Source organism: Octopus sinensis, linkage group LG5, assembly GCF_006345805.1.
Source record: "Octopus sinensis linkage group LG5, ASM634580v1, whole genome shotgun sequence".
NCBI lineage: Eukaryota > Metazoa > Mollusca > Cephalopoda > Octopoda > Octopodidae > Octopus > Octopus sinensis.
This window is the reverse complement of record NC_043001.1, coordinates 88846140-88863864: the sequence shown is the minus strand read 5'-3', so window position 1 is coordinate 88863864 and position 17725 is coordinate 88846140. Positions and strand designations below refer to the sequence as shown.

At 36.6% G+C, this 17725-nt stretch overlaps 1 protein-coding gene across 1 annotated transcript in view; it reads right to left on the bottom strand.

The window, feature by feature from the left end:
- The window catches only part of LOC115212078 (transmembrane protein 72), a 65070-nt gene extending 61506 nt beyond the window's left edge, over nt 1-3564 (bottom strand). Inside the window, exon 1 of the mRNA XM_029780889.2 lies at nt 3180-3564. Within this exon, the coding sequence (XP_029636749.1) occupies nt 3180-3264 (85 nt within the window). The 5' untranslated portion in view covers nt 3265-3564. The remainder of the gene's footprint in view (nt 1-3179) is intronic.
- Nucleotides 3565-17725: the final 14161 nt, after the last annotated feature.

Genomic DNA, 17725 nt, shown 5'->3' with positions numbered 1-17725 from the left:
ACGTCGCTTGACTTTTAGAGGCTCCCTGCAACTTTTTGTTTCGAGGCCCCATCCTTTCAATCAAAATTCATAATATTTAGGTAGAGACGTTCGTGGTACAATGCAATGTTTTTACAAGAAGTTTTGCAGGTACAGTGTATTACCATTTTATTTCTTGAAAATTTCAATTAACATTTAATTGAAAATTTAATTATTGTTCAACATCTTAACCAAAGTAAAATTATGACTCTTCTACGTACTTTGATCTTCACATGGGGCCCCTCAACCGCGTAGGAACCCTGCGACCGCAGGGGTTGCATGCGATTAGCGACGGCAAGCAAACTTCTTACCAGAGAGTCACACCTGCGCCCCCTCACACACACACTACAGGTAGGTTACTGTGTACTGTTTGCGCATTTATTGAGAACGAGCTGTAAGTCGAGTGTTTATACCAATCGCTTTCGTTCGACTTTCAGTATTAACAATCCAATCAAACAATTTAAATAAATGTAACAAACAAGACATTCGATTTCAAACTTCATAACCTTATAATGTATAGAATAACAACCGACCAACCTCTACTAGGAGCTTAACAACATGTTACAAAATACACAAATAAAATATACAACTTCAATATTACGATAAAGTATAGCTTCCTTGTAAAACCTGCTTTCACTATAGCAACAACACGGGAGTTTCAAAGTGGCCACACGTAGTATTAGAAATAGCAGCCAATTTTTTCCTCTCTTCCAAACCATTCCTATCGACTTTAAAAATAAAAGGACTCTTGGAAAACAGTGCATTGTTGCTATAGAAAGAATCGGAAATTATCTAGTTCGACTTTTTTCGGATCTGTATGTTTTAAGCAACGTTGATAACGAATTAGCGCACTAAAACAACGTGAAATAGTTTTGCCTTCCTCCTTTTCAGTATATTTTCAATGTAGGCATTTTTCGAAATCCCCCCCCCCCCCGAATTAGCGTTACTTGTAGTTTTGAAGATGTTTAAAACTTAATTCTGAAAAATTATAGAAAGTGTATGTGTAGAGGAAAAATTTCCCCACCTCATCACACCAAAAGAACTTTTCTATTTTATAAATTCATAATCTGCGATGCTTAAAACATACGCAAACCCGGAGGTATGAATTTTGGCGCACTAGATTGTTTCCGATATTTTTTTTTTTTTTTTCATTTTGAAAGTCCTTCGTCTAATATATCCAGACGGCTTGATTTTGCTCAACAGAGCCGAACTGGAGGTAAACGATTCACTTCCCTAATGAAAAAATGTAATATTCAGCCTGCTTTATTAATGAAGAAAAGAAGTAAAAAAGCACCCTTGAAAACAAAATACTTGGTATAAAGACAGTTTGATGCCCCATCCCACTAATTTTGTCCCCCCACGACTCTGCATATTTTTAAATGACATTTTACTTCAAGAGTGCAAGTTACATAATGTTGAGGTTTCAACATATAAGTCAGAAAAAAAAACTGAACTTTGAAAAGTGCTAAAGTTACGGAAATTCGTGGTAATTAAGTCGGAGAGAGGAAAAGAATGATTTTAAAATCTTCCAAAGTTTTACTGTAAATATTATCAACATAATCAAAATCAGTAAATCTATAACACTCGAAAAGGTAATCTATAAAACTTCTTTTCCAAAAGTTATGAGGAAATAAAGAACAAAACGGGTATAACAAATATAGTTATATCAATAAAAGTATTTAGTTCTTTTTTACGTTCTGAGTTCTAATCCGGCGAAGATCGACTTTACTTTATATCTTCTGATGCAGGTCGGTAAAAATAAACACCAGTCATATTTAGAAATGGATCTATCACCCATTTCCCTTGCTAGTGTGTATAAGCTTATGCAACAGGAGAAATTATCATTAGTTTTAGTTGTTCAGCCTCAGGTCAATCTCCGATCAAAGAGGTCTACATTCAAAGGTGCGTCAGTCGTATACATTCCACCTTAAAATCTCGATTAAAGCTATTTCACTCCATCTAAAGACCTCATGGATGTCGTTACTTACCATGCTGCCTCCCCGTAATTACACAACCTTACATATCTTTGTAAATCGTTATATAAATCACTCGGCCAGCTAAGTCAAATGCCGCACTTTCGATTCCCCGTACAAGCATTTGCAACATTTAACGCTTGAATAAAAAAAAACGCTTCATAAAGGCATGAACGTCACATCTTTCCACTATTTAACCTCCATCCTCATATCTTTATAAACGTTGTACCTTATAATTTATTTATTTATTCTGAAACACGTGAGTCAGGTACATATAACCCACACGGTTTGGATCCTCACAATGCAGAGTTCAAGTCCGGCCTGTGTCAACTTAATTGTGTTTTTCTCTTTTTCCCTATGAACGCAGAAAACAATCGCTGTTGTTTAGCCCCGTGGCCTGATTAGTTAGACCTATGATCAAAAGCATTCCAGCAATGAACATCCCGTCATTTTTTTCAGGTACCAGGTACGTAATAATTATCCGATGTAACTCTAAACAAAATGTTCGAGGATCGCTAGAATCTAAGAAATCATTTTTAACACGATAGGTTATGAAATTTAACTCCTATTAGTAGCAGGTCAAGCGATCAATAGAGACTCCCGTGCTGGATCATGTAAAATAGTAGTACTATTCAGAGGTTAAATTCAATCTTCAACCACAACAATACTTTAACAAAACTTTGACGCTGTTTGTAATTTTTTTTTTCATCGTTATAAAAATTATTAGTGTTCGAATCTGTTCAGTATCTACTTTGCCTTTTATCCTTCTGGATCGATCGTGTCCTCCACATCTCTAACTTGTGGTTTCCCAGTGTAAAAAATCCTTATTGTTACCGTACCAATACGGTAGTCATAGGTAAGTTCCCGAGAAACGAAACTAGCGACGCGGTTTCGATTTTCGGTTTAAGCCTATTCTATATAAATTCAAGCCAATAATGTCTTTGAGAAAACAAAGGATGAACACCACAGCATTACATTTTCACCACCTTATATATCAGTGGCTACTGAGCGTAAAAAATTTTTTCTCGGTTATCAAACTATGAGTGCATATTGTAATGTCAATGAACTTGTAATATAAATACTTGTGTAAGTATATGTATATATAGATGAATTATATATATATTATAAATATATGAATACACATACATGAACATACGCAGACACACATGTAAGATGTATTTAACTTACCGGCAGCAGTAATAAGTCCCCACAGCCGACAGAACCAAAGCAGACCGTTCCAAGGACATGTTTTTCTGCCATCGCGACAGCACATTCCACAGACAAAAGAGGGTCCAAAAAGCAACGGGTTGCTTACTCCAATATAGTTTCTGCGATTATTATTATTATTGTTTTTGTTGTTATTTATTTACTTTTTTTTCGCGCCACTCCAAACAGCTGAATAGAAAGCATGAAGTAAAGCCATGAAGGGAGCGAATTAACCCGGAAGTAGTCATCACTGACCTCTTGCTTCGCTGCTCCCCATTGGTCGAGCTGCTGAGGTGAGAGCAGCCAGTGCTATATGGTGTGATCTGGCGTAACGCGTGAGCAGGGACTGTACATACATAGACAGAGGTACACACATTTCTACATTCGTTAATAGATATAAATACTTACACACAGACGGCATACGTTGACTAGCATATAATAGTACACAAAATATACACACACACACACATGTGTGTTTACGCATACACACGCGCTATTGCATATAATACGCTAAGGTACAAAAGATTATACACGCTATCATTCATATACATATACATGAATATGCATATAAATGTCTTTATATGTATGAGTACATACTACACAGGTACACACAAAAAGACGCATATACACTCACACTCACATCCAACGCATATATTCATGTATTTGTGTGTACCCCCCCCACCACATGCACTCATTCACAAACTTATACGTACGTGTAGATAAAAACATTCATGTCATTCACACGTGTATACATACCTCCTTACACACATGCACACTACATATTTGTATGTGTGTGAGCACTATATGTGTGTTACATACATAATTAACGACACAATCACTAGCTCTTGGGTTCGATCCCACTACGTGACATCTTAAGCTAGTGTTTTAGCCACGGGACAATCCAAGCATTGTGAGCGCAATCCTTAAACGGAAATTCGTCGGTTACATTGTACCTGTAATTCAAAAGTACACAATGTCACGTTTGAATCTAGCTGAGGATCACGTTAAGACTACATGTGTTTGTGAAATATTCAGCCACTTACACTAATTTAATGACCCGGTAATTTAGTTAATCGAACTGCTAACTGCTAATCACTGAAACCGACTAGGATCCATTGTTATTCGTATTCGCTAATAACGAATTTATATATAATGATGTTAAATATATATATATATTAAATTTTACAAGTAAAAGGTTGACAGTTATTTAGAAGTTTTGTGGTTTACTAGCCGTCATCAAACTCTTAACCGAAATTTCGAAGTCACTTTAATCTACTCTTAGTAAGAGAATAAACAAAAAGGGTACTCTACAAAAAAGTGTTTAGTGATCCTTTAATATAATAACGTTTAACTGTTTTATATATAACTTTACATAAAAACAAAGAGTGAGAGAGAATGTGTATGTCAGCGAAAGAGACTAGTCTATACACATGCGTTATATAAGTATAGGTGAGTCAGAGGGCGGGGGCAAAGCGCATAATGTTCGCTAGCCCGTCGTTGTTGTTGAGATCGATATGATTATGTTCAATTTGAACATCTGTCAGTAAAATAAATAAGTGGGCGATGATTAAGGCTATGTTAGATGGGGTAGGTGGAGTGGTTCATTGGAAGCCTAAAAATGCGAAACAAGGAGTGATGAGAGGGAAAAGTAAAGACAGGTGGACTTGATGTAAATGGTATGCAACTATCTAGTTCTAGGAGCAGCGCTGTTGTAAGCAATAAGTAATCACAGAAAAAGCAATCATCACATCTTCGATGTGGATGTTGTCGTAAGACGATGAGTGAATCTTTGCCAATCACACCTAACTTCGTTCGGATATGTGGAATTGATATTTCATTAAAGTTTTATGGCGTTTTATTTGAGATCTGTGAAGGGTGAGCAATTTATTGAAGCTTAAGTATTTCCTGGCCCTGAAGAGGGAGCTAAACTTGTCGATGCAAATTTTCTGTTATATGTATATAATATCTATGAGAGATCATCAAACATTGTGAGGCCTCACACTTGTCGCAACTTCGAGATTCTGATGTCTTATTTATTCATCTGTTGACGGTTGAAGCAGAAGATTGTTTTCTTTATGAGTTCAGTGATTGTATCTAAGTTGAGATTATGTTGTAACGCCCCTGTTTGAGGGTGTTATCAAGATTCTCGTTCCTTGAGTAGTTACACCACACGAGCCAACAAATCAATGTCACTACACACCAGAACCCACATGCACACACAACACTATTACAGTCGGATCTCACATACGTAAAATACTGGGTATTCCAGAAGTCTTGGGAACATTTCAAGTCCTCATATCTGCTGGACTATGATTTGTAGTGAGATGAAACTGGTACCATTTTAAAACCAAATTCATTAAGTTTTTTTTTTCTGTAATGCTAATGATTTTTTCAGATCCAGTAATGGCCTTCACTCAACCAGAAAAGGCGTTTTGCGTCCTTAAATTTGCAAAAACTGAATCATGGACACTTATTCAACGTGCATTTCGCACAAAATTCCGTAAAGAAGCACCAGAAAGGAAGTCCATAATGAGATGGCATGGTAAGGATGGGTATTTGTGACCAGCTAATAGAACGGGACACCCCTCAACTTCAGGTGATACAGTTGAGCGAGTTCGAACTGCCTTCGAGCGGAGCCCCCGTAAATCGATCAGAAGAGCCAGTAGGGAACTTCAGCTTCCTACAAATCAACTGAGACAAAGAAGTTGTCAAGGAGTGTTTAAAAGAAAAATAAAGTTTTTTTTTGTTTGTTTTTTTAACGCTCAATGAGATCCAATACGATCAGTGGATAAATTTTTTCTTTTTGAAAATATAGACGATGCAGTTTAGAATAGATATGATCATTCAAAGGAACTGGTGAAAGCTATAAGCATGTTTTACACTTATTAATCCCTCTTTGGTGAAGCATATTCTACCTAGGGGTGAAGGTTAAGAGTGATCACACATCACATCATCTTAAACCACATTTTACTCCACCCCATGTCATACTATATACAACTCTGCTCGTCTATGCAAACACTACATCACACACCACGTCTAAAACCACAGTACTAACCGTCACACTACAGTACCATGCTGTATGCAACACACTCTGTGCATCTCACTACTGAGTTTCACACACTAAACATTATATTTCACATCCCCACACTTCACACAATGTTTTTCATCACTACATAATGCAGAGAGAGCCTCTACACAGTTGTTTTACATCAGTGGTTCTCAAACTGTGTCCCCATGACCCTTGGGTGTCCACACAAACAAAATAATAAATTGAGGATCCACAGTAGTATCTTAAGGGTCCAGGAAAAAAAGCTTGCTTTTGATGTGTCTATTGCAATAAATGGTGGACACGCAATGGCCCAGTGGTTAAAGTAGCGGACTTGTGGTCGGAGGGTTGCGGTTTTGATTCCCAGACCGGGCGTTGTGTGTGTTTATTGAGCAAAAACACCTAAAGCTCCACAAGGCTCCAGCAGGGGATGGTGGTGACCCCTGTGGTACTCTTTCACCCCAACTTTCTCTCACTCTTCCTGTTTCTTGAGTAACGCTGCGATGGACTGGCATCCCGTCCAGCTGGGGGGAACACATACGCCATGGAAACTGGGAAACCGGGCCCATGAGCCTGGTTAGGCTTGAAAAGGGCACATAAAAATAAATAATATTGCAATAAACAGTTAGGTTTCTGTCTCTCATGTTCTTTATAGCTTAACATATTTCCAGCCACTGAAACATGTTCTTTTAGAGAGTGCTGTTGCAAATCTATACGAGTGAATGTGTGAAAAAGAAAATAGGAATTTTTTAAAGAGCCTTCTTTAAAGCTAGTTTTTAACCCTTTAGCATTTAATCCAGCCGTATCTGGCTAAAATATTCTACCTGTTTTATGTTCAAACTGGCCAGATCTAGCCTCTCACTTACCCTACAATGTCATAAATATAAGCAATCACTTAGGTTTGGCATGAATGCTTTTAACAGGCTTTATTAAAAGCATTCATGCCAAACCTCAGATCTAATTTAAGACTTCTCGTCAGTTTCAGAGGCCCTGAAAAAAAAAATAAAGATCAGGATTACTGCTCTTCTTTTGACTGTCTTTTAAATAATTTTTTTTTTAAATTCAGAAAGAACATTCCACACCTCATAATCCAACAAAGGAGCCTTTTATGTGGTCACTTGATGTGTTATACATAGAAACCAAATTTCTTTAAAATAATATCATACTCTCTTAGAAAGCAATACATAGGAAAATGTGATCTAGTATACCCTAAGTTTAAAAAAAAAGAACAGAATAGGCATGGCTGGAACATCTTTGATCATAGATCTGCTTGATCAGGAGCTAAATAAGTCACATATCTATACACGTATATTTATATATGTACTCATGCATGTATTACGTGAGAAAAAGTGCTATTTATGTTCTCTGATAAACAAAAGTCCTGTAGTTTCAGCAGTTTTGTTGACTTCAGTGTGTGAGGACCAGTGAAATAAAAATATTTCAACGAACAGATATGAATTGGCAACAAATAGTTGTGTGTTTGACAAGTGTTACTACATTTGTGGCCTTCTTCAAGCAGTTGCAGACAAGATGCATTTTATCATGCCCATCAAGAATCTCTGTCCATCACAAATTTTAGTAGTTCTTACATTTCAGGTTGTGCCTCAGCTGATGTATCTATCTGTCTGTCTGTCTATCTATCTATTTAATCTAGCTACACACACACACACATATATATAATTTATTTTTATCAAAGCTGCAAAAAAATAACAAAAACTGTTACTCTGAGTTTCGTATTCTCATTTGTCGGACAGCTGTGATCAAGACTGGAATAAAATTGTGATGGTACATGTAATATATGATTTGATATAAATAAAAAGCATATTAGTATTCAAGTACTATTTTTCCACCTTGTATATATATATATATTATATATCATCATCATTATTATTTAATGTCCATTTGCAAGCTAGCATATATATATATCATCATCATCATTTAACATCTGTTTTCCATGCTTGCATGGGTTGGACGGTTCGACTGGGGTCTGGGAAGCCAGGAGGCTGCACCAGGCTCCAGTCTGATATGGCAGAGTTTCTACAGCTGGATGCCCTTCTTAGCGCCAACCACTCCATGAGTGTAGTGGGTGCTTTTTACGTGCCACTGGCACAGGGGCCAGAGGAGGCTGGCAAATGGCTACGATCAGTTGGTGCCTTTACGTGTCACCGATACGGACGCCAGTATATATATATAGGGTGATCCCATAAATAATGCATTATTTTATACTTCTTTTATTTTTCAATATTACGATAAAGTTCTTTTTTAATCTAAAATATACTCACCTTCATTTTCTACAATGCTCTTCCATCTATCTGGTAGACTTGTAAGGCCCCTCTTCCAAAATTCACTTGTCTGTGATGAAAAATACTCCTCGAGTATTGTTCTGACCTCGTTTACAGAATTCATATTTTTTCCATCCAAATGATTTTGAAAACTGTGGAATAAATGATTCCCATTCAAACTGTTCCAGCTTTTGGAATGTCGGCCTTGCTGTATGTGGCCAAGCATTATCCTAATGGAAGAACACCTTTCATCTTGAAACCAATGATGGTCATTTTCCTTCTAGCAGTGACTTAAGGTGTTCACAGTAGATCTTTGTTATCATTTGGTTTGGTTTTAAAAGTTCAAAGTGGACTAAACCTTTCATATCCCAACAAACAGATAACAACACCTTATGTAGGTGGAGACCTTCTTTAGCCTGGGGTGCCGGTGTTTCTCCTTTTCCCTACCCAGTGTCTTTGGTACTTGACATTTTCATAGAGAACCCATTTCTCATCACCAGTCACTACTTGGTCCTAAAAAGGTTCATTTGTGAGACATGACAGCAAAGAAGAGCATACATTCATTCTCTGCATGTGATTAGACTCAGAAAGTTTATGAGGAACCCATTGACCCAATTTGCTGACTTTTCCGATGGCATGCAAGTGTTGATGAATAGTTGAATGACCAAATTCAAGCTTTTCTGCTAGTTTCTCAACAGTTATGATGAGATTATGTTCCACCAGGGTTTGCAGGGCATCCTTGTCAAGCTCTACAGATCTTCCAGGACAAGGCTTGTCTTCTAGATTGCAGTTTCTGGCTTGGAATTTCTGGAACCACCATTGACACTGACTTACACTTGTTGTCCAATCCCTATATACTGCATTTATATTCCTCACACTTTCCATTGAGATGTTGCCTTTTTTTCCACTCATAAAGCTAAATATGCCGAATATGTTCCTTGCATGAAGAATAAGAACAAGATGAAATTACTATCTGCTTTTATAGCAAGTCGATGCAGGTAGTTTATCCCATTCCCTTCCAACTTTTAGTTCATGCAATTGCAAAAACTGCATTATTTATGGGATGACCCAATATATATGAGGTGGTATAAAAAAAACTTATTTACCTAAGTTTTAACATCATCTTCAAAATAATCACCTTGCACAGCACTACACCAATCCGAGCATTACTACCACTTTTGGAATCCAGCCTGGAAGTTGTTTTCCATAAGTGAGTCGAGGACTTTCTGCAATTTGCACTGGATCTTGACAATTGTGTTGAAACGGCAATCTTTGCGCGCTGCATTTTCATCTTGGGGAAAGAGATGGAATTTCACAGTTGCTATATCTGGCAAAAAGGGTTGGTGCAGAAGTGACATGTTTTTAGAGAGAAACAAGTGAGGAGAGCTCAGAGAAGAATCCAATTCTTTGTGCTTCACAGATCCGATCACTTTCTTCCCTCAAATGCTTCAAAAATTCGCAGTAGAACTTTTGATCGAGAGTCTGGCCCTGAGGAACGAATTCTCAATACACAATACCACGTTTCTGGTGATGATGCTCATGCCAGGTCTGCCAGATCACTCATCATTTTCCATGGACATTCTTCCGTTTTTGAAGTGGCCATGCCACTCAAAACATTGTGTATGACCTATTACCTCATCACTGTAAGCTTGTCGAGCATGCTCACTGTCTTTGTAGCAGACTTCTCAAGTTTAACGCAAAGTTTCACATTGGCTCTTTGTTCCTGTCCATGACATAATTGCAGACTACAGCATATATATAATTACAAAGACACAAGTTTCACAAACTATCTAACAAAGGTCACTGCTCGCTCTCATTGTGCACACAATTATATATTGCCATCTGTTGGCACACTACAGAGCTAGTCCAAGAACTTTATTATACTACCTCATATGTATGTGTAATATATATATATATATATATGCATATATGGGTACAGGACATCACCAGCAGTAAGCAATGTGAAATACGAAAACAAATGAGTTAAATATGCAAATAATGAGAGAGAAAAAAGGACAAGTGATACAAAGAATGACCCTTCATCAATTGTCGGCTGTCTATCTACTCCCCATTTTGAGAAATCAACGACAATATGAGTCTTCAAAGATAGTTGCTCCCAGAAATACCAAAATAAAATTATGGATTAATGGAGGGTCAAAGTTAGGAACAAAAGCTGGACAGTGGAGACATACAAGGAAACCGAATGAAAACAAACATGGAGGGTTGTTAGACCTGAACAAGGGGAAAATAGAGAATGCTGAGAGAAATATTTTCTTTGGAAAGAGAAAAGAAAGAAGGGAGAGATAGGAGACATCCATTCCTTAGAACATCCGTGCAGGAAAGAAAGATGGTCACGTGTGAGCAACAAGAGAGAGAAAAAGAGACAGAGGGGGAGAGAGAGACATATATATATATATATTCAGACAGAGCGAGAGACCTTTATTAGAATAAACAGTATATATATATATTAGTACACACACATATACATTTGTGCTTGACCAAATTGATGAGGTGGTCATAGCTAGAATGTCTTTTTATCATAGATCATTTTGATCAGAACTGACCTAAAGCAAAGTAACAACTTCAGAAGCAAACACACACACATAGACAAAAGAAAAAAACAGATTCCACATACCAGTCTGTTCTATCATTGTACCTCCTCACCCTTGTTTCCATTAGTTCCCATCCCACCCCATGCAAGACCAAAGGCCAGTGGACATTGCTAAAGAATGACTATATATAATATGACATACAAAGTCATTAAGTCCTTTGAGAGTTAAGAATAGAAGAATTTAAAGAATTGAAAACTATTAAAAAGTAATTTAAATTAAAAAGAAAAATGAAACAGACAAACAATTCTCCCTCATGGCTTGTAAAAACTGGCCAGAAATTACTCTCCAAGTGACACAGAAGAATAGTGTCTGTGATGTGGTTGTAGATGTACAACATAATTTATGATACTTGATAATATATCATAATGCTACAAAATAAAATGAACTGATTTGAAAACTGAGGTTTGGAAGGAAAATTCTTAACTACACTGCCATGCCTACATTATATATATATGTGTATGAATGTATGTGTGTATATATACATGTGTGTGTGTGTATATATATATATCAGTCGCCATGACAGATCAATAGCCACTACATACATTTTTTTTCTCTCCTTGTTTTTTCTGTGTCCCTTTCTGTAGAAGAGCATAGGCTCGAAACGTAAAATACTTTTTCTATTCCTGAGCGTTATACTAATACATCTGTTTGTTTTGTACACCAGCTGTCTTCGTCTTTTGTTTTTTCGTAAACTATCCCTATATATATATTGCTACTGCCACTGAGTAACAACAACAACAAACATGATGTGTAGATCCTGAAGAAATGCAACGAAGCTGCTGCCTTAACAATGACATTCCTCCCTTAATGTCCAAGGTATCAACCCAGCTCAAAAATGGAAAATACCCTGCATTGAGAGATGGATTGCAGCACACTCACATCCAATTCCTTTCTTTGTCCTAATTGGGACCCACCTAAATGACTGTCATTTAGAGGCTGAACTGAAAATCAGAGACTTCACTGCCATTCGTGCTGATCAGGCAGGCCAAAGAAAGGGTGAAGCTGCTATTTTCCTATTTTCAGCACTGAGGCCAAGGACATTTTCTCCAATGGCTGTTGTGAATCAATCTCTGTTCACAACAAGGTTAAAGACCTGTCTGTGATTGGGCTCTACAGACCCCCACAAGCACCCTTACATTATTTCCAAGAGTACCTCGGGAAGATCAAATCTTTCCTCCTGCAATGTAACCCATGAAATATTCTGATGATGGGTGACTTCAACCTACCCTCTGTAGATTGGTCCACTAATATTGTTAGACCAAGAACCTTCACCTCAAGCTCAGACAAAGCTACAGTAGAGTTACTTTTAAAATTGTTGATAAATTTTTCCTGTCACAACTTGTCCATGAACCAACCAGAAACAATCAAAGTGTCCTGGACCTAGTGCTAAGCAACCATGCTAACACTATTCATAGCATCACAGTAGAAAAAAAAACTCCTGTCCAATCATGACATAGTACTCTGTAACCTCAATCTTCAGCATCCAAAAATTTGGGATAAATCACAAACTCCTGTGCACCCATTTGATAATATGAATTTACACAAGTCAAACTGGAGTGGGATCACTCAAGACTTATCGCAAGTGGTCTGGTCCTTCACCCTTGCTTCCTCTAATACCACAACAAACACAAACGCATGGCAACTATTTGAGTATAACTACCTTGGAATCAAAGAAGCAACAACTCCAGGACTGTAGGAGGACTCTTGTGAATGACCAAAGAGCTACAGAGGAAGCCTGGGCTATTAAAAACATCGAGAATAATCCTAAGGTCTTTTACTCCTTTGCAAAAAAACACATAGGACCAGTTTCCTCTATCGGCCCACTAGTTGATGGAAATGGCATCCTTCACAGTAATGCCATAGACATGGCTGAGATCCTGCAAAGTCAATACTGCTCTGCTTACAATGACCCTGATTCAGATGACTGAAGCAGCTTTGCTTCTTTGAATCTTCAGCATTGTCCTTTCCGACATAACCTTCAATGCCACTGATATCCTAGCAGCAATAAAAAAAATCAAACCCGATTCAGCAGTGGGTCCTGACAGGTTCCCTGCTAGAGTGCTGAAGGAATGCAGACAGCAACTTGCAGCTCCTCTTGCAAATCTCTGGAGGAAATCACTGTATGTCAGTTTTATCCCTCAAAACCTTCTCTCCCAGTCAGTCATTCATATCTTTAAAAAAGAGAATAAATCACTCCCAGTAAACTACTGTTCAATCTCACTCACCTCACATATCATCAAAGTATTTGAGAGAGTGTTGAGATCAAGAATAATAGCCTTTCTAGAACAAAATCATCTCCTAAATTGCAACCAGCATGGCTTTCGTGGTGGGAGGGACTGTCTATCACAGCTCCTCCACTATTTTGATGACATCTTAAATGCACTAAGTGGATGTCAACATGGATGTCATATACCTTGATTCCAGCAAGGCCTTTGACAGAATCAGCCACAATATACCGTTAAGGAAACTATTCAATGCTGGAGTCAGTGAAAAGCTACTTCAATGGATTAGGTATTTCCAAACAAACAGGACTCAGCATGTTGTGGTTGATGGCATCCATCAAGACCAGCAAAAGTCATCAGTGGAGTCCCACAGGGTACTGTGCTGAGTCCACTTCTTTTTATTGTCTATATCAATGACATTGCAGATTCCACTGAACATAGCACTATTAAGATATTTGCAGATGTCTCTAAGCTCCAGAAAATCATTAAGGGAGTACATGATCGAACAATGCTTCAATTGGACCTATGTGAAGTAACCCAGTGGGCACAAAAAAACAATATGCATTTGAACGAATATAAATTTGAGCTCATCTACTTTGGAAAAGAGGACACACTCAAACAACCATATACACTACTGTTGGGGGAACTACTTGAACTGACAAATAATATCAGGGACTTAGGTGTAACTGTTGACAGCAACTTTAGCTGAAGTGTACACATCAACAAAAAAGTCAATGTTGCTCGCAGAATGTGCTCATGGATAGATCATGAAGCCATCATCCTTCTCTTCTCCACATTTGCGATGTCTCACCTCGAATATTGCTGCTCATTGTGGTCCCCCTACAAAAAAAAAGGACATAATAAAGATTGAAGCACCACAAAGATCAATCACTAAAAAAATAAATGGCCTGATGGGACTTCATTATTGGGCTCAACTTAAACAGCTGAAACTATTCTCTGCAATGCCGCCATGAGCAATACATTATTTGCACCATGTGGAAAATATTCTACCAATATTATCCAAATGATATCAGTATTATATTTACAATTCACCCAAGAATAGGCCCCTGTGCAATGCGTCCCCTACAAATGTCAAGATCACATCACATAAGAACATTGTGACACAATTTCTTCACTGCAAATGGTCCTGCTCTTTCTAATGTTATCCCAAAAGAATTTTAAGATGAAAAAGCCCCCACAACTTTCAAATGGTACCTGGACAAATTCCTCCAGGAAATACCATATAAACCACTTACACCTTGATATGTCTCAACCAACAGCAACTTTCTGCTTGAGTGGCCCATGATGTCCCGAAATAATTAACTAAAAGACTTTTCCAGGTGGTGCTATTGAGTTAGTCATGGCCTGGGCTGATAGTGGCCCAACCAATCTAAGTTATATATATATATATATATATATATATATATATATATATATATATATATATATATATATATATGTATATATATATATGTACATATATATATGTATATATATATATATGTATATACTTTATTTTAAGCAGCAGAAAATTCAACAAAATCTGTTACTCTGAGTTTCTCGTTGCCGTTCATCAGACAGTTTTTGTATATATATATATATATATATTATATATATATATCATCATCATCATCATCATCGTTTAGCGTCCGCTTTCCATGCTAGCATGGGTTGGACGGGTCAACTGGGGTCTGTGAAGCTGGAAGGCTTCGTCAGGCCCAGTCAGATCTGGCAGTGTTTCTACGGCTGGATGCCCTTCCTAACGCCAACCACTCTATATATGTATATATAGGCGTGTGGTAAGAAGCTTGCTTCTCAATCACATGGTTCTGGGTTCAGTCCTACTGCATGACAGCTTGGGCCAAGTGTCTTCTACTATAGCCTTGTAAGTGGATTTGATAGACAGAAACTGAAAAAAGCTCATTGTGTGTGGGTGTATGTATATATATATATGTATGTGTGTGTGTGTGTATGTGTGTGTTTGTGTGTGTAGTTATGTGTGCATGTCTGTGTTTGTTCCCCCTACCAGCCATTGCTTGACAATCAATGCTGGTGTGTTTATGTCCCTGTAATTTAGTGGTTTGGCAAAAGAGACCAATAGAATAAGTACAAGGCATATAAAGAATAAGACTTAGGGTCAATTTCTTTGACTAAAACCCTTTAGAACAGTGCTCCAGCATGGCTGCAATCAAATGACTGAAACAGGAATAAAAAAAGACCATATATATATATATATATATATATATATATATATATATATATATATATATATATATGTATGTATACATACATACATACACATACATACACACACATACATACACATATATATACATAGATACACATGTATGTACACATATATATATATATATACATATGAGCAATAAAGTTTTCCATATATTCCATTTCCTTTCGCCATCATATGCTTATATGAAAGATTATGTAAATGACAAAGGAACAAGAAAATTATACAATGAACCTCATGACATAATTTCTTGTACCTTTGTCATCTATATAATCTCTTATTACACTCTCTACTCAACTGACATTTTTCTCTAAAGCATACGTGTATTGAGTTCTAACATCAAGTTAGTGAGTTAGTTTTAAATTTTTGATACAAGAACAGCAAGCTCTTGGAGAGTGGGGTAAATTGATTATATCAACCCCAGTGCTCCTGAAAGGATGAAAGGTGAAGTCAATCTTGGCGGAATTTGAACTCAGAACATAAAGATGGATGAAATGCTGCTAAGCATTTTGCCTAGCAAGCATGCTAACAATTCTGCCAACTTGCCACCTTAGACCAGGTTATGAGTATTGCTATGCTAAGTGAAATATCATTATATATATATATATATATCTGTATGTATGTATATATGTGTATATATATATATATATATATACATATATATATATATATATATAGTATATATATATATATATATATATATATATATATATAATATATATATATATATATATATATATATATATATATACGTGTATATATATGTATAAATATATATATCTATGTATATATGTGTGTGTGTGTATATATATATATATATATATGAAATATATTAATTCACACACAAACACAAATATACATTTGTGCTTGGTAAAATATGATGTGTGAGGCAATAGATGGAATGTCTTTTCCTCACAGATCCCTTTGATCAGAAGTAAATGCCATACACACATTCACACACACAAAAAAAATCCCCAAAAAAACATTCCACATACCAGCCTGCACTATCATTACATCAGCTAAATCTTGTCAAATCTTCGTACAGTTTGAATGCACACAGGTCTCAATGTTCAAGTGGTTAAAAAGTGTCAGCAGAAGGGCATCGAGGGGTCATGGCTTGGAAGTAACCTGGCTTAAAGTGTAAGAAGTTAAGGGCTGAAACGTTTGCCTGATGGCGGAATCTTCTATGAAGACCTTCTGTTGTTCAGCTCTCCCAAGAGTTTCTAACCATGTATGTTTTATATACATACATACATACATACACCAACACATACATATATATATGTATAATGATAATAATAAGGATTATGACGAAGTAGCATTAGCATTACCTTTAATTCATGCATGTATATAAATATATATATATATATATATATATATATATGCACACACACATATAGATATACACGTATATATATATATATATATATATATATATATATTTTTTTTTTTTTAATTTTTCCGACCAGTCCATCAGATGTAGTTACACATCGCTGGTCACAATGCGTTCGCATTGTTTTAGCCTTCGAATGACGCCACCCCGCTGGCTAAGTGAGCAGGCCATATATATATATATATATATATATATATATATATATATATAATATAGACACATACACACACATATAATATATATATATATATATATATATATATATATATATACACACATAAAAATATGTGTGTGTGCGTGATATATACATACATACATATATGCATAATGCTGTATGGTTAAGAAGTTTGCTTCCCAACCACATGGTTCCAGGTTCAATCCTACTGTGTAGCACCTTGGGCAAGTGTCTTCTACTATAATCTCAGGTCGACCAAAAGTTTGTGAATGGATTTGGCAAACAAACTAAAAAGAGCCTATTTGTGTGTGTGTGTGTGTAACATAAGTCTCGTCACTTTGCTAAAAATGGACTCTGTTCTGAATCTATCCAAACAGTAATCCTAGTTGTTTTAATCCTATCAGAACTGGTCAAGGACTCCATACAAACACCTCAGTTCTCTCCAACTTAATGGTTTTATATCATTTCCTCCTTCCATCAAAACAGACATCATATGCTGTTTGGAAATAGGGATCTTTATACTCTCATACCTCCATCTAATCTATATTTTATT